Source organism: Nelumbo lutea, chromosome 6 (genome assembly GCF_056320005.1).
Source record: "Nelumbo lutea isolate HS-2025 chromosome 6, American lotus-T2T, whole genome shotgun sequence".
Taxonomy (NCBI): domain Eukaryota; kingdom Viridiplantae; phylum Streptophyta; class Magnoliopsida; order Proteales; family Nelumbonaceae; genus Nelumbo; species Nelumbo lutea.
Genome location: NC_142689.1, coordinates 58,277,704 through 58,296,500, shown reverse-complemented (window position 1 = coordinate 58,296,500; position 18,797 = coordinate 58,277,704). Strand labels below are relative to the sequence as shown.

At 33.8% G+C, this 18,797-nt stretch overlaps 1 protein-coding gene and 1 pseudogene across 1 annotated transcript; one reads left to right on the top strand and one right to left on the bottom strand.

Annotated features, from left to right (window-relative positions):
- The first annotated feature begins 5,415 nt into the window (after positions 1 to 5,415).
- LOC148849065 (ABC transporter G family member 10 pseudogene) lies at positions 5,416 to 6,651 on the top strand (annotated as a pseudogene).
- Positions 6,652 to 10,262: 3,611 nt separating this feature from the next.
- On the bottom strand, positions 10,263 to 15,148 carry LOC148849064 (Basic-leucine zipper (bZIP) transcription factor family protein). Its single transcript, XM_088950428.1, has 4 exons — positions 13,236 to 15,148; positions 13,021 to 13,153; positions 12,856 to 12,940; positions 10,263 to 10,780 (listed from the first exon to the last, which is right to left on the bottom strand). The coding sequence occupies exons 1-4, from the start codon at positions 14,525 to 14,527 to the stop codon at positions 10,494 to 10,496; spliced, it is 1,797 nt and encodes a 598-aa protein (XP_088806554.1). The 5' UTR covers positions 14,528 to 15,148; the 3' UTR covers positions 10,263 to 10,493.
- Between the last annotated feature and the right edge of the window lie 3,649 nt (positions 15,149 to 18,797).

The window sequence follows — 18,797 nt, the reverse complement described above, 5'->3', positions numbered from 1 at the left end:
TTGAATATTTTTCCAGAAAATATATTCTGAAATATTATATATAATATGTATATTTCAGTTTTAAAGGTTTTAAAATATATATATATATATATATATATATATATATATATATATATATATATATATATATATATATATATATATATATATATATATATATATTTTCTGAAATGTATATTTCAGTTTTAAATATATTTCCAGAACCGACCCAAACCGACTAGGTCGGTTTTGCTTAATAGAGGGTCGGTTTTGATTTACTCTTTAGGTAACCTGACCAAGTCGGGTCAGTTGAAAAAAAAAAAACTAGTAAACCAACCCAACCCGACCCATGAACAACCCTACCTTTGAGAGAAGCTTTTTATCTATTTTCTCCATTTTTTGCATTTTTTCTTATTTTCTTTTGTTCTAAAAATATAGGACAGTAATCATTGTTTATCTTGATTAGATTAATAAAGTTGCACACTATTAGAGAGAGACCTTTGGGTTTTTCAAGGCTTCTTATTTTGCATGTTATAAATCAAGGTTTTTAAAATTGAATCGAACAACGAACCAGTCAAAGGTCCAATTCTCGGGTCGAACGGTCTGACCATTCAAATCGAATGGATGACCCGTTTTGAAAAAAATAAAAAATAAATAAAAATGGCCAAAACCGTTGGACGGTTCAAATGGTTTGACCGCTTGGACCAGTGGTTTGTTGATCAAATCAACGGTTTTTTGCGAAATAATGGTTTTGCGATAAAATGGAACTAGTCACCTAACTAATTCCTCGTTTTTCCGATCCTATCTGATTTTGAAAACTATGATATAAATCAAATAATATAAATAGGTTAAGGTTAAACAATCAAAAGATTATTAATTTAAAAATCCACTAAACTTTCACTAAAAATAAATATTAACAAAGCTTAGCAAATATTAAAAATGTGTTTCAATTCCACTTAAAAATCCAACTTAATGAACACTAATAAAAAAAAGAAATTTAAATATAAAAATATTATACATATTAATATATAATATAATGAAATTTGATTTCATAATATATATTATATGTTATAATATATATAATAAAGTATATATTATTAAATTCAGTTTTAACCGAAATAACCAAAAATTTTGGTTTTGATTTTTATTTTTGTTGTTCAGTTTTTAAAATTTTGGTTTATTTGATTCGATTTTTGACCTAATAAACCAAATGCTCACCCCTGGGTTTTATCTAGCAACTATTAAAAATTAGTATTGATAAGATAATTAAAGTTAATAATAAAAAATAACAAATCATTTATAACTTATCCTAACCCAATTAGATCTATAAATTTCCAAGCTCAAGCAACTATTTTCTTTTGATAAATAACAATAGTCTCATCTCTGATAAATAACAATAGTTTAATCTCCAATAATTATTAAAATTTATAGCGTAAATACACAATTATTGAAAATATATTGATAATGAAAAAATACAATAATTACAAAAATAAAATAAGTACTAAAAATAGATTAACGTAGTCAATAAATAGTATAATCTCTAATAAATATTTATCAATAAGTTATAACAAAAATACAATTAATACAATAAGTACCATAGGTTAAATTTAAAAATATCAATAATAGTAGTTTAATCTCCAATAATTATTGAAAGTTTTCTAAATAACAAAAAAATTATACAAAATCATTGGAAAATCATTTATCGCAAAAAACAATAAATAATTACTGAAATACAATAAATATTAATTTTAGTATATATAATTATATAATAAATACAGATTAAGAGTTTAAAATCATTATTAAAAAATATTAATTTCTTTGAAAGTTATTTTCTCAAATTATTACTTGATATAAGTGAAATTAGTTATTCATAATATTATGTTATAATTATTTTTCTACTTTTTAGAATTGTTTTATATTTATTACATAATTTCTTTATTTGAACTATTTAAATTCTAGTTATGTTAAATATTTTGTTATTTAAAATATTTAGTTATAAAAATACTTAAATAATATGTAAAATATTAATTATTTATTAAATTTAATTGTCCATAAAATCATAATTTATACTATTTTTACATAATTTCATTATTAATTTTTAATATATTAAATTATTATTAATTTCAATATTATGTTGTAATTATTTTTGTACTTTGAAGAATTTTTTTTAAATTTATTACATAATTTTATTATTTTAACTATTTAAAATCTTGTTATGATAAATATTTAGTTATTTGAATTTTATTTATTTAAATCTATTACATATTATTAAATATTTGAAAAATATTTAAATTGGTAATCTGGAAAAACATAATTTAAATTGTTAGTACATGATTTTTTGATATCATTTGTAAAAATATAAGATTATTTTTTTGTGTTTTTAATAGATATTTTAAAGTTATTATATAATTTTGTTAGAATATTTAAATAATTCTTAAAATTTTAATCAAAACTTTCTTTAGATAGATATAGATAAAAATTAGGGGAGAGGATAAATAAGGATTAGAGATAATTTAGGAGAGAAACTCTCTACTAAATTAAAGATATTTTTGGAGATAAATAGGAATTAGAGATAACTTTAGAGAAAGTGGGGGATAGTGTGGGGGGTAGTTTAGGAGAAATTTTAATAGAAGAGATTATTTAGGTTATTGGGAAAGTGCGGTTGTTTAAAAAATGACAGAATTAAAAAAAATAAAAAATTCAAAAAAGGGATAAAATTTCTAGACTTCCTTGTTTTAATATATATATAGATGGTAAATATTATTATGTAACAAATTTTATATTAATATATATAGAAATGTTATATATTTTTTATACTAGACTAGAAGTAAATAAAAATTTTAATTTGTAAAAAAAGTCACAGTTTTATAATTACACGGGCAATCCTATAAGCCTATACAAATATTATTACACTTAAGGTGTGGGCTAGGCTAGGCCAAGCAATCTTAAAAACTCCTAATACACTATCAAAATTTAGCCCGAAATTTTTAATTTTTTGTTCATCAGGCTAAACAATGTGGGTGGCCCATCCCTCATAGTTATTTTTGCATCAATATTATCTAAAAATAGTTAAAAAAACCTAAAAATAATGCATGCATGGGTTGCACTTGGTTTGGTGACTTTGATCTAGTTCAATTACGAGTGTTACGTGCATGCAACTTGGGTTGGTTGGGTCAGGATGAGGATCAATCCAAGCCTAATCCAAAGTCTTAAACCCTGAGTTTTGGCTTAGATTAATTTAGTTAATGACTAAAAAAGTTAACTATAGATTAATTTAATTATGATATAGCCTAATTTTATATATTTACTGGTGTTTAATTATTTTAAATATTTAAGTGATATTTTCCAAAAATTAAAACATTTAATCATTAATAAAGTAAAATAAATAAAATAGAACACTAACAAATAATGTGGAAAAATAATTATTTTATTAAGTAATTAGCAATGATTATTATTTTTTTTCGAAAATTATTAATATAATTAATCCAAATTACTAAATTACTAAAAATTTTCTGTAATAAATTATTAAGGTAAAGATTTAATTATTTTAAACAATATTACATTATTTCTTTAGTTATAAGTGTTGGTTATTTCACTTTCCTTGATAAGTCCCGTGCATCGCACGGGTCCCCGCTAGTTAGGTATTATAAGACAAGTGCAACGTTTTAGAATATGCTTTGGTTTTACTGGTATTTTATAGTTTTGTTTATCAAAAGTAAAGATGTTAGGTAAAAAAAGTAAAAATGTAAAATGGTCACTAATAAAGATAATTATGCTCTTTTCAAATTATAAAAAGCTAATAAGAAGTCATAGTAACAGCCTTAGACAAAATACAACCATGATTTTAAGTTTGAAAATCACAAGCTTCAGGTATGAAGATTTTTTATTGAATTTCCCAAATCAACAATGGTATCGAGATTTTTATATTTAATTTGGGGCTGATTTTTTTAAGCCAATCTGTATTTGAAGAAAAAGAAATAACTTAGGTATATTTATCTTGGGTTTTTTTTTTCTTTTTAATACATACCCGATTGGGGTCTGGAATTTTGCCTTTGAAATGGCTAAATCACAATCACAATTCAAATATGTATATTTTTTTAAATCTCTAAAATACAGATTTAATTTGGGGTTATTTTTTTAAGTCTTTAAAATAAAGGTCTGATTCAAGCAAGGTTTTTAAAACCGACCCGGACAACGAACCGATTAGGGGTTCGGTTCTCGGGTCGAATGGTCTGTCCGTTCAAATCGAACAGTTGGCCCGCTCGGACAAAAATATAAAAAATAAAAAGCAGTCAAAACCGTTAAACAGTTTGAATGGTTCAATTGCTCGGGTCAGAATTTTTCTGATTAAATCAACATTTTTTTGGCAAAAATCTGGTTTTGGGGAAAAACGGAACCGATCAAATTACCAGTTCCCGGTTTTTCTGGTCCGACCATCCGGTCCGATCCGGTTTTGAAAACCATGAATTCAAGTCTGTACTGTCTTTTGAGATGTCCAAAACATAGGCACTGTTCAAGTCTATAGTTACATTGGAATTTTTTTAAGTACAGGCCAAATTTAGATCTGAAATTTTTCCATGAATCAAATCTGTCAAGAGAAATGAAAATTTTAATGATTCAAGTACACACTGTTGAGTATTTTTACAACTTAGACTACGTCAAGGTAGTTTAAACCTCAACTCCACTTTCCACTTACCATTCTCTTATTACCATTATTACCATTATGATGATGTCAGAATAGAAAACCTAGGAAATCAAAATTATGATGATATTTTCCAAATTAAATGGTGAACCAATACTGCAATATACAACTTTTTTACTACAATAAATCACATCTTTTAAAGTAAAAAACAGAAGCTGCAAGGAAGAAGAAACCTAGGTACATCATTGTACAGTATGAAAGAAACATGGTCACACTATGGGAACTGAGCTGCACATGGTAAACAAACGGAAAAAAGCAAAAGACAAAGACACATTGAGACTAAAGTAGAAGAAAATGGCTAAATCATAAGCACAACTCAGATCTACAATTTCTTTTTAAATCTCGAAAAAAATATTTGTTTTTCTAATGTCTAAATCACAAGCATAATTCTGATTTTTTCAAGTCTTTAAAACAAGGGAAGATTTCCCATAGGTACCCTGTAATTTAGCCGAGTGCCAATTTAATACCCCTACTTTAAAAATCGTGACAATTTAGTATCCAAATTTTTAATTTGCGACAATTTGATACCCGACGTTAGATTTCCGTTGGTTAGAAACTCACATGCGGGTTAAAATTACCTTCTTATTTCTCTAATCCTCTTGTCTGCGTTCTGGATTGAATGAATGAAAAACCCTTCTTAGTTCGATCAAAAATAGCACTGCTTCCGATGGAAATCTTGTCGGGATGATTCCACCGGGTAGAATTTCCGGTCAGCTTTTGTCAATGATCAGCCCATGGATGCTGCACATCTTCGGAGAGTGTCGGGCTACGTCAACCAACGCGATGCGCTCTTCCCGCTGCTTACAGTCGAAGAAACACTCATCTACAGCGCCCGTCTGAGGGGATGTGGTGGGCGTAGTGTGGCTGCAGCGAGAGTGAGAGAGCTGCTGAAAGAGCTGGGGTTGGATCATGTGAAGGATTCGAGGATTGGCGGGGATTCAGCTCCTGGGATCTCAAGCGGTGAGAAGCGCAAGGTCTTTGGGTTACAGAGACTCTGGGTATACAAACCTCGTTGGCTCTTGAAGGCCAATTGTCGATTGAGGATAAAGCTGCTGAAAATCATCATGAAGAAGACGAGCAACAAGAAAAGCGGTTGACGATAACTTCGGCATCTGATTTTATCGTAGAAAAGCATATTTTCTACCCAAATTCTCGATTTCGAGAGGTCTTAATTCTAAGCCAGAGATTCTGCAGCAACATATTCAGAACCAAGCAACTATTTGCGGCCCGAATGATCCAAGCCTAGGTGGTCGGAGTTGTGCTGGGAACCAGTTTCATGAATGTTAACAATGACACCGCCTGGGTCAGGTTGCAGACGCGACTCGGGTTCTTCGCTTTCAGTCTCACTTTCTTGCTCTCTTCAACAACAGAAGGGCTACCGATTTTCTTACAGGAGAGAAGAATTTCGATGAGAGAGACCTCCAGAAAAGCTTACAGAGTCTTGTCCTACGTAATAGCCAACACCCCGGTATTCCTCCACTTCCTTCTACTGTTTGCTCTTCTCTACAGCGTTCCCGTATATTGGCTAGTGGGTTTGAGAAGAGAAATCGATGGGTTTCTATACTTCTGTCTGGTGGTGTTGATGTCGAATTCATTTGTGCCATGTTTCAGTGCTCTCCTCCCCTCAGAAAATGGCACTGCTTCTCGGATTCTCGGCGGTGCAATAATTTTTCGGTGACAAATTAATTTTCCCAGTGGCAATTCGCCTGACACCATGGGCGTGAGGGAGCTGGTTCTCTGTAAATGCAAGAACAGTGTTTACTACTTGCATTGCTCGATGGGTTATTTTAATAATTTTAATCCGTCGAAATAGCATTGGGGGTATTTAAGACTTTTTATCCTCTAACGGACGGAAATCTAAGTCGGGTACCAAATTGTCCCAGATTAAAATTTCAGGTGCTAGATTGTAACACTTTAAAGTACAATGATAAATTGGCACTCAGTTTAAAGTACAAGGTACCTATTGGAAATTTTTCCTTAAAATAAAGTTCTGATTCAAGACTTTTTTTCATAGGTTGTTCAAACAAGAAGTTGAGAGAGCCACTTAGGAATGTCCAACTTTTTCTCTATTTATTTGATTTTAGATTAGTTAAGTAATTTTTTTACTTAATTTTTGAGTTGTTTTGTTATTAATTTATGATTTTATAATATTTGTTGGAAAGTGTATTTTTTCCTCTTAGAAAGTGAGGGATACAAATAGGAAGGAGAGAGAGAGAGAGAGTTCTATGCTTAACCTTAGAGGTAAGGGATTTTTAGTGAATTTTTGTCTTAAACTTTGTTTTGGTCATTTATTCCTCTTTCCATTTGATTTTTTTGTTCTTCTTATGGGTTTTGTTTAACGCAAGGTTTTTAAAACCGAATTGGAGAATGAATAGGTTAGGAGTCCGGTTCCCGGGTCGAACGGTCTGACCTTTCGAACCGAATGGATGGTCCATTTTGACAAAAATTTAAAAATAAAAAAATAAAAAACGACAAAAAACCATTAAACGATCCAAATGGTTTGGATGGTTCGAATACCCAGATCAATGGTTACTGACTAAATCAATAGTTTTTTGGTGAAATAACGGTTTTGGGATAAAACGGAATCGATCACCTAACCGATTCCTAGTTTTTCCGGTCTGATCATCCGGTCCGGTCCCATTTTGAAAACCATGATTTAATGTGTTTTTCTCATATGAGTTGTTTTTTCAGGGAGAGCTATGGCATACTGGCATGTGTTTTATCATATGGGAACAACGTGATAAGTTTGTCTTTTACTAAATGCTTGGTATGTGCAACTTTGTCCATTTGATGAACATTTCCTTTTAGGTTAATATTTGAATATGGGTTTCTTTCATTTGCTATTGATTAAAATTACGAATATTTCCTTAGGATTGAATTGGGATTGCCTCTCAAGCCATGAACGGTCCCATTATTGGTGCTCAAGGTGGCATAACTGATGGATTGTTTACAGGTTTCGAATTTCTATATGGTGTTTGTTATAGATCAGGTAATAAATAGTCCCACAGATGTATTCTTTTTCTAACTTTGGTATCCACTAAATCTTAGGCCCATTTTGGCCTTGCCTTGCCAATTTTTTAGAAGCATTTTTACATTATGAATGTAATTGTACCATTTTTTTTTAGTTTGTTGGGAAGGGTTTGTCAATGGTTTAATCTATCTGACCAAACCAATTGTGTTGATTCTGGTTATGTGATTTTGTCCCGATTAATAAATGGATTGGGACCTGTTATTTATGTTCTGTATTGATCAAGATCAGGACTGATTATGTAGTTAAAAATATATAAAGGTTTCCCGGTTTTCATGTAATTTTTGTTTTATTCTGTGTCAAGGGTGAGTTTGATAGACAATACATCAGATAATTAGTTTTGGTTAAAAACTTGCTTTATAAAAATTGAAGTTTTGAGTTGTTATTAGCCGGCTAAGGTGACCCACACCTCCACCTGGAGAAAAGTTGTTAGTAGGGGCATAGAAAAGGGATGGTTCAAACTTCTACTAGTCCCAAGGATAGGAGTGTTGTTATGTTGTTTCATCTGTGTTAAAATAAGACAATAATACAAGTTAATTAATACAGAAATAATTAGGTGACAGTAGATAAATTAGCCCACTTGGGAAATCTCTACATGGGGTGTAAATGGATCGGATCATGATCCAATCCGATCTGAGATCCGATCCTATTTGGATCACTCCCTATCCGATTTGATATATTTTATATTTATAAATATAAATATATATAATACATATATATATATATATTGTTTATTTTTTATAAATATGTTATATTATTTATTTTTTTATAAAAAAACATGTATATATATGATGAAAATAATTAAAAGAATACTTCTATTTTTTGTTTTTACTTTATTTAAAATTTTCTTTTAATAATTTATTAATTTTTAAAGAAAATAAGTCAGATTGGATCAGATCCAAAGATCTGACTCACTGATAAGATTTGAATTCAAATCAACTCCTATCAAATCCAATCAGATCTTTGGATCGGATCGGTTCAACATAAACAGTGTCTGATTGGATTCAGACATACTCTGATTCGAATCCGATTTTGCATCCCTAATCTCTAATTTCTTTTTTTGATTGCACACAATACTATATTCACAACCATGGTTAAAGGGAGGGAAAGAAGGAGTACAAGGGGGGAGGGTGGGGAAGAAAGAGAGAGGCATTGTTCTTCAATTTTGAGTGTTCATGATGTATAGAATCTTAAGGGAATATTAGTTTTCATTTGAGAGCCCCCTTTTTTTCTTGAACTTTTGCTGATATATGTTTCTTAGTTGCTTAGTTTGTCTATTCCAATTTTGGTTAAATATTTTATCAATTTAAGTAATAGTTGTAGGATACGGTATCTTTGTTTGGGTCAATGTTTTCAAAACCGGACAGGACCAGAAAATTTGGGAACCAGTCACCTGACTGATTTCGTTTCACCCCAGAACTATCTTTTGGCAAAAAAAACGTTGATTTGGTCAATGAACTGACCTGGGTGGTCGAACCATTCAGAACAGGCCATCCATTCAGTTCGAATGATCGGACCGTTTGACCCTGGAACCGGACCCCTGAACGGTTTGTTATCCGATTGGGTTTTAAAACTTGGTTTGGGTAGTGGCTTTCTTGTTAGTTTGAACAACTTTTCACTCTCACTGGAATCCATCAACTTTTTCTGCATAAATTGAAATGTAATCTATGACTTCCAATTCCATATATACCATAATTTCCAATCCAAAACTTTGTTCTCACTAGTTTCTTTCATCTCCAGCTTTAATTTGGCCAAAGACCTTATTTTACCTGATTTGTTTAGCCTGTTCTAAATGTAGAAATGAAGTGGGTTTGGAGATCACCGTTTATGTGGCCTAGGAGAGAGTTCATATGCTACTTTTCAGGTTTTTTAGAAACAGTGAGAACGGACAGAGTGACGGGACAAAACAATTTTGGAGGTATAACTGAACCGGCCAGTCCAATTCAGTTTTCTAAACACTGGTTAAAACCGTCATCCTCATTGACCTCAAAGCCTAACGTTTAAGGCAAAGGCAAAGGCCAAGAGGAAAAAAGAGAAGGTACTTTTGTTAATCACTTAATGATATTAGAGCTTAATTATTCTGGTTAACGGATCTAATAGAAAGTAAACATATTAATAGATCTAAGGCTTAACCCTACAAATACGAGTTGAAGATATAAACACTTTATCAGATCTATCTTGCCTCCAAGCCATCAAATTATCTGTCCACACATGGGATGGATTTTTACAGCCGTGATCGAATGATAACATCCCTTCCAATGCAACAATCAATAATCACCTTAATTGCAGGAAGAGCTATGTGTCGTTATTGTGCATCCTTTTTCCTGTCGGTTAAAATCGTCTTTTCATGGCATTTTATGCCTTTTTTTTACTGGCAGGCATCAATATCCAAGTATCCAACTAACAAAAGAACGAATACAATTAACTGTACGTTGATCTTTTCCAAAACCAAAGAGATTAGTTGTTTGACTCTTTTGTGACACCCAAAAAGAGGGAAAAAAAGGAATCAACAAAAGCTGTAGATGAAATAATGCTTATATTCCAGATTAAACATGCATACCAAAAGAAAAATTATATATATATATATATAAAATATTTATAGCCTACACTTTGTACCACCATCAGTTCGGGAGTGGATGCGTAATGTAAGTTGAATTGGTCGGCGACAGACATATACCTTCGACACGAAGTATAGGTAAGTTGAACAAAGAAACCAGACTGCACCCACAATTCATAAATGATTATAATCACTTGGACATGCAAGACATCACCAACCACCAAAACCTATTGGTTCAGCTCGTGCTTAGTGGCTGAACTATTCTGCTGCTGCTGTGTCTGTGTTGGTTGTGGGCCTGGTGGCTGTGGTTGCTGCTGTGCTTGGTCTTGCTGTGGTTGCTGCTGCTGCTGTTGCAACTGATAAATGTTCATCTGGGGAGGCTGCTGGTGCTGCAGCTGGAACATTTGAGGATTCATGGATAACTGTTGAGCCAAACAACTGGACACATCGCCACTCAACTCTTGAGTGACTAACTTCAACCGCTGAACTTCCGCAGTCAGTGCCTCATTTAAAGCTGCCATGTTCACCCAAAATAAATATAGATACTTTTTTTCTAAATATAACCCATTCAAAATGCATTTACCCATGTTGATGAGCATACATAGAAGAACCAGAACCAATGACAAAACGTCAAGCAAACAGGAAGAAATTTTCAGATGGCATTTCCACGGCTAGAACCAATATATTTAAGTTACCTACAATTTTACCATTTTCTCATATGCATGCATCTTCCACATTAATCAGTTTGGTCCTATTTCTTGATGCTGGAAAAATGAATCTAATTACATATACTAGAAAGCTACAGGACTATCAACTCGCAGTCTCGCATGACTTGCATCTAACCTATAGCAGATGGAGCCATTACTAGGCTGAAAATAAACAAGGGAAACATTTTTTAAACAATAAGGTAGAAAGTGATTTTTAAAGAAATAAAACATTTAGGAAGATTCATAATGGTGGTTATCCTGTTGCACTGGAGCTGGAGGTGTATAGCTAGATGAAATGGCTCTCTAGAACAGAAAGCCAGGCCAAGACAAGTAGCGGCTCTTCCTGTCCAAGATTTCATGATTACTGCTCAGTTGTTTTAATTTTAGTATTTTACTTTTTGGTAAGACATGACTGTGCTTTCTTAAATATAGGTATTTTATTGTACTAAGAAAAGAATGATTTTCTGAGGTGGTATAGCAATTGGAGAACTGAACTAGATCTATTAACATAATTTCTCTTATACATATAGAAACAGCCAAGCAATCTTAGACATGACAAATTAGTTTGGAGCTCAAAAGGAGTTGGACCAACTTTCTCTCCCCACCCTGTGTTTATCGAAAAAGAATTGGCACAAACCTTGTCATGTATGCAAGAAAGCCTACTTTAAGTTGTGTAACATTAGTTAAAATTATTAGTTGTCAAAACCACCAATAGAAGGTGGGGTATCCAGTAGTTCATGTATCCCTCCCCCCTCCTCCTAATCCTACACAAGAGTTAAAAGTTTGAAACAATATCCAAACATGACCTGATCACCACCCCAACAGCCTCTCTATTCAAATACACGCACATATTTATTTATTTTATAATCAATTAGAAGCTTCTTTCATAATCAGTTGAAGAACACATGAATTTCTTTCATAATCAGTGTACTTAATCCATGAATCAAGACTAGGCATGACATACTCTAATTAAGTTGTCATTCTTTTAACCTGACTGAAGGCTGCAATTCCTTTAAGCACCTTCATTTTAGGGCTCATGTGATGAATCTTAGCCACTCTGGAGCTTCTTATAATTAAGGCTACTTCCAAGGAGGACTCCACAGAATACAAATTTTGAAGATGTGCTGAAAAGAATATAGAAATACAACAATAATCTAGTAATTTGAAATTTTCTTGCTGCAAAAGTCACCTTTTCAGAATTTATCAAAACAAAAAAAGTTGCCTTTTCAGAGTACTTGAAATCAGATTCATGCATGTGAGGGACACTTAAAATGCAAAATCCATAGTGAGGAAGTCACGCAACGCAGCATTCCACATTTTCGAAACATAAGGTATAGGGCTCAATCTAGGCACTTACACACTGCAGGGGGGAGGGGGGATCCTGCTTACCAGCTATAGAGCTCCAAGTCTAGATTAATGGAAATTAAAGAACATTAAGTTGGTTTACTATAACAAATAAACAACCAGACAAAAAAGATAACACTAGTACAGGGGGGAGGGGGGATCCTGCTTACCTGCTATAGAGCTCCAAGTCTAGATTAATGGAAATTAAAGAACATTAAGTTGGTTTACTATAACAAATAAACAACCAGACAGCAAAGATAACACTAGTACAGTGGCATTAGGTCTATAAAGAGAAAAATGGTGCCAAGCAGTTCACCCAGAAGTAATGCACCTTTTCTTTTCTAAATATATTGTGTTAGCAAATAATAAAATATTTTTTATTTTGAAGGATCATTGGTTCTGTAAATTGAACACTCTGCAGCAGTAATTTCTCTTTCCCAACTCAGCAAGCATGTATTGAAAGCCTATTATGCATTAATATGCTGGTAAAATGTGTTTATACATGCATGAGAAGCTACAAAAGGACAAAAAGCATTACCATCCCTAAGTTGAGCTTGCTGCTCCATGGCTTGAAGACGGAATTTCAACTCATTGTTCTGACTGGTAAGCCCAGCAGAATCTCTCTGAATGAAAAAAATGAGAGAAGTGGAAGCCGCAGTAATAGAAAAACAAAAAAGAATACCAACTGGCTCTAGACACTCACCTGTAAAAGTGTCAGCTGTGCAGACAATGTGGTGGCTTCTGTCTGTAGCGTTTGTACCTTGTGTTCCAATTCTGAAATGTATCGCATTTTCCGTTCCTTGGACCGTGCAGCTGACTGCCGATTAGCCAAAATCCTAAGGTGACATCATCATGCAATAGAGTATATCTCAGTCATCATTGGTGATAAAACAACTATAACAAAGCAAGGTACTGTACCTTTTGGCACGTTTGGGATCTGCCATTGCGATCTCAGCAAGTTTCTCGTTTCCCATAATCTTCTTAAGCTCAGCACCACTGAACTCCCCATTCCCAAAATCCAAACTGAATGTAGCTGAGTTGCCGTCCATTGAATTGCTGTGCGAATGTTGACCTGGCCGAGTTCCCGGAGAAGGTGGCAACTTTGGTGATTCATCACTCAAACTATGCATCTTGCCCATGAAACTATCCATAGAAACACTTCTACAGTGACGGGTGGTTGGAGCAATATCTCCTCCCGCACTCCTTTTATGGCCTTCCTTTCTCTCAGTTGAGGAACTGTTTGTTCGATGTACACTGCTGCCACTTTCATTTATGCTGCTCTCCGCTTCATTGTCACTGCTATCCGCTCCGTTCGTCTTTGTGCCACTGGCTCTGCTATCTAAATCCTCGCGGTTCGCGTTACAGTTCTTCTCTTCAGTCCCAGATGAGTTCAAGGTATCCATGTTATCAAGATTCATGTATGCGGAGAACAAGTCATCTACCACCTCCCCTTCAGATTTCCTCTCACCCATCCCTTCTGCATTGATATCACCATCTCTATCCCACTCGGATTCCCGTTTCACCAACTGAATTGGCTTAGCTATTCCCGAATTGTCTCTTGCAGATGCCGATCGTTCCAAAACGCCAGGGCCCCTGAGCGGGATTAGTGGCGGAGAAGATTGCATGACAGTCGAGAACCCAAACGGAATATCACTGCTAGACCGTCTGTGCGTTTTACGAGGAGGCAGGCTCTCGCCCATCCTCACGGAATTACCTCTCGAGAAAGGTGAGGATGAAGGAGGCATTGGTGTGTTTGAGCTGCCGTCACGATCTTCCATGGAAACATCAGCAGAAGCTGTATCGGAGAGCGAGGTAGACGGAGAGTCTCGGTAAGGCGAAGGACTCAGTGGGGGTAAAGAATCAAACGAGAAAAATGCAGGCTGAGATAGAGATCTAGAATGCGAAGGTGCCGGGCTAAAATTTTGCGAACCCAGTGGTTGAGCATTGGATCGAGAGACTGGGATCTGCGAATAAGGTGAGGCGGGAGGAATATTTGGGTGTGATGGAGGTATACCCGGGCGCTTGTTGCTATCCGGGCTAGAATTCTGGGGAAGTGACCTCATGGGAGCACGGATTTGCGAAGCATTTAACTGAGGAATATCCAGTCGATTGGTCGATAAGTGTTGTTTCGGAACAGAGGAAGACGAAGCTCCGAACGAGGATTGAAGCCGTTGCGACGTATCATTACGAGCTTCTTCGGTATCTTCCATTTTGCTCTCTCTAACTACTACGATACTAAAACGAAGGAAGGATAGAAAACTTGAATACTAGTTGGGACCAGAATCAAAGCAGTTACAACTTACAACTCCACTTCAGTTCAAAGTGAGTTCCTTTTCTTTCTCTTTCAGAACCTCATGAAAAGGGAATCCTGATGACTAAACCCTAAAATGCTGAAGATCATATAACCAGAATCCCTCAATAAATAGATTTAAATAAAACTACACCACTCAGGATTCATCACCTGATTAGCAGCCCTAGATTATCCAGCGGAAGAAACATAAGGTCCCTACCTCATCGTGGGTCCAACATTTCAAGCCGAAGCAGAACAATGCCGGCAGATCAGCGCAAGTAAACGCGAAATTCAAGCCAGATTGCAGGAGGGTTCCTCTTTCAATCCAGGCTATCCAGCAAAACAAGGACCGTCCAAATATGAGAAATTTTTCGGACGGAGAAGCCGAGGTCGCCGGCGCTCGCCCACACGAAAACTTGTCTCAAAGAACTACACAATATTTTTCTTTTCCCTATTTTTTTCTTTCCCTCACCGAGTTTCCTATCTAGATTCCGCGTAAATTTAAGTAGAATTTCATTTGACCCCAATTTCGATTTAAATTTGAGCCGAATTTGAGTTTCATTCCGACTGGCATTTATTGATTTATTTTCATATATTTCCAATTTTCGCCCCCATCCGGTCCAATCATCGCCTTCTTTTCCGCAGATTATCTAGGATTCTAAACCGGAAGTTTCGATTCTTGTGTCTGAAATGACTCCCGCTTTTAGAGCATTGACATGTGTGTTCATTTCATCACCTGTAGCAGCTAAGCAAAGCAATGTGTTGAAACCCGATCGAACCCTCGATTGCAGAGAGCTGCTCGGTCATTCCGATCCAACAATGAATTGGACCGGCTTTAGTTCAATGTTAAGAATGAATTGGAAGTTAGGCCGAACTAGGGGTGGATTCGAGTGGCTATTCGTGCTCGCTTTGTTGAAATTGTGTTAGGTTCGAGCTTGAGTTCAAAATCGATTGGAGCTAGATATTTGAGTTCGAGTTCGGTTCGGTTCAAAGTTTATGAGTTTGAGTTTGGTTTGACTCGAGCTCGATTACAAGTTAAGTTTTTTTTTTAAATAATAAAAATTATAAATATAAAAATATATTTTTTATTTTATATATAAAAATTAAGAATTATAACAATTATTTATTATTATACATATAAAAATAAATATATACATATAAAAAATTATTTTATTTTACATACAAAAAAAAAGAATTATAAAAGTTATTTACTATTATACATAAAAAAATATTATAATGTATATAATAAAATTATTTATTAAATATTTTTATATGTATATGTATGTGTATGTATATAAAAGAAATATTAATTTATTATACTAGGCTCGATTAGGCTTGCAAGCCTCACGAGCCAAGCTTCACTGGGCTCAATTAGCAAACGAGCCCATATATCATTCTCAAGCTTGACTCGAAATTTGGTTTAAATCAAGCCGAACTCGAATAACTTGTGAGAAGCTCGGCTCGTGGCCACCCCTAAGGTCAAACCCTAAATTGAGCTCCAAGTCAAGTTTGATCTATCAATTCAAGGCAAGCATGTACTAAATTTTAATATAAATGTATACTTTAAAATTGCGAGTTAGATTGATTTCGTCTTAGAGTTTGAGCCCCCCCCCCCCCCAAGTTTTTTCTTGATATACAATTCTGGCAAAAAGTTGACCCACCCTGCGAATCTGATCCAATCCAACCAGAAAAAATAGGGTTAGTGGTCTCATATTTAGCTACTTGAATGTGAGAATGACCCGACCCAACTCGGAAAAACTGGGTTGGGTCATGGGTCAACCTACTGACCCTATTGCCAAGTCTAATTTAGTCTTTACTCTTTATTGTTTACTCTTTAAATTGTTAAATGTTCAAGTTTTTTTATTTTATATTTGAAATTTTAAGATTAATTCTTTAAATTTTGGCATTTTGATGTAGTTTTTCTTTATTTTTTAAATTTCATTTATTTTTTGGGATGACCCGAATTGACCCATAGGTCAACCCTAACCCAAACATTTAGGGTTAGGGTCTAGCATTTGACAACCCAACCCAAAGTTTAATCCGACCCGTAATCAACCCAAAGTGTCTTGACCTAACCCAAACCCGACCCACCCAACTCAATTGCCAAGTCTAATTGATTGTGTTTGGAAATATATTTGGCGATTGGGGGATATATAAATGGTGGTTGGTGGGGGGAATTATGGTTTACTCTTTTCACAAAATTTTATTGATTTTTTGAATGTATTTTCCAAAATTTTTATCTATGTTATAGTACATTCTGTATTGTAATAGATACAAACCAATAAAAAATTTATGAAGTGGAGAAATTTATAAAATCCTCAAAAAAAAAATGTGATATGCTAATATTTGGTTTTAATTGAATTATAATCATTTGAACTGATTTTGCACATTGAGCCTTAATTCTGGAAAATATAAATACGAAATATATACAATACAAATACAAAGTGTAAAATAAAGTATATAAGGTTTTGCTTTATACATGTTTATATTTGTACTGGAAAAGAATACAAGTACAAAAATATGCATAGTGTAAAACCTTATATTTTATATTTTTAAACTATATATTTGTATTTAGCCTCATGAATTAAACAAAAATGATCAAAATATTATAATATTATAAAATGAATTAAGACAAGCCAGTGCCTTACATAACCTTACATGAATTTACATGGACAAATTCAAATAGAGTAATAATTCTATCCTCGTCATGATTTGAACCTGTCAATGTGACTTTTTAATATTTGGTGATAATTTAATTTGTTTCATAGCATTATTTATTTCGCGTCAATGTCCGACGACGGTGGGATCCAACACTTTTTCCTTCAGCATGCATTTGTTGGGACGAAAATTTTGAATATTCCCTACAGTGGACTTTATCCATTTATTTTACCCCAAACTTTGGATTTTGTAATAAAATCGACAAAATAAATATTATATATTTTAAAAATATTGTTTACACTGTAAGATGCCGACGTGAAAATGGACCCTGATTTAAAACGATTTTGCATATTCTCCGTGTGTTATTCGGTTATGCATTGATCGTTCTATAGTTAATGAATTGATTGATCGTCTCCTTGTCCCTATCGTTGAAACTTACAAGTAATCCAAATTTGCGTTTGTGTTACTTTATAAGTTGTATCTATGGTTAAGAAAATCTGGTATTCGATCATTACGAAGCATCTAGGTTCCTCCATGTTTGATATCGTTGTCAAAATGTTAATATAGCCATTTTGACATGAAATTTGTTTTATTGGTATAATTATGGTTTTCGAAATTGGATTGGACCAGGCTTTATTTTACTCCAGAACTACTATTTGGCCATATCTTGTTGACCTAGGTGGTTAAATCATTCGAATCGTCCAATGATTTTGGTCTTGTTTTTAATTTTTTATTTTTTTGTCAGAATGGGCCGGGTCATTCATTCGGTTCGAATGATTGGACCGTTTAACCTGGAAACTTGACCCTTGACAGGTCCGTTGTCTGGTTTAGTTTTAAAAACCTTAGGTATAATGATGTTTATGCATTAAAACTTAAAGATTAAAGTTTTATGCAGCTATGGATCATGTTGGCTGCTGTGTTGGTTGTCCGATCATGACTCCGATGCTAATTACACCAAACAATATGAAGACATGCAATAAGAAAAAGAAGGGGTCATTTACTAAAAATTACCTTATAGTTAGTGTTTTATTAAAACACCCTTATAGTTTATAATCCATTTATTTACTTGATGTTGATCTATTAAATGATAATAGAAAATGACAGTGTGTTGACCTTAATGTTCATGATTAATTACTTGTACATGAGTCCGGATCTCTTGCACATTGATCCTAACATATTCATTTACATCAAATCAGAGGGTGCTATGACAATACCCTCTCATGTGAGAGAGTAACGAATGTTTCAAATGTCCTCCCATCTTATTTTTTTACATATTAAAATTTAGGGAAATTACAATGACCCCCCTGTACTATGGGGTTTTTGACAAAGACCCTGTACTTTATTTTGCGACAAAGACCCCCTGTATTATGACTGTGAGACAAAGACCCCCTTCTGTTAGCCTTTTGTCCAAAAAGGTTGTTGCAATATTTATTAATCCCTATATTGCCCTTGTAATAACTATTCGGACAATTGGGATAAAAACACTATTCATCTTCCCCGGCCTCACGATACACGAACAGTAGCGGCGATAA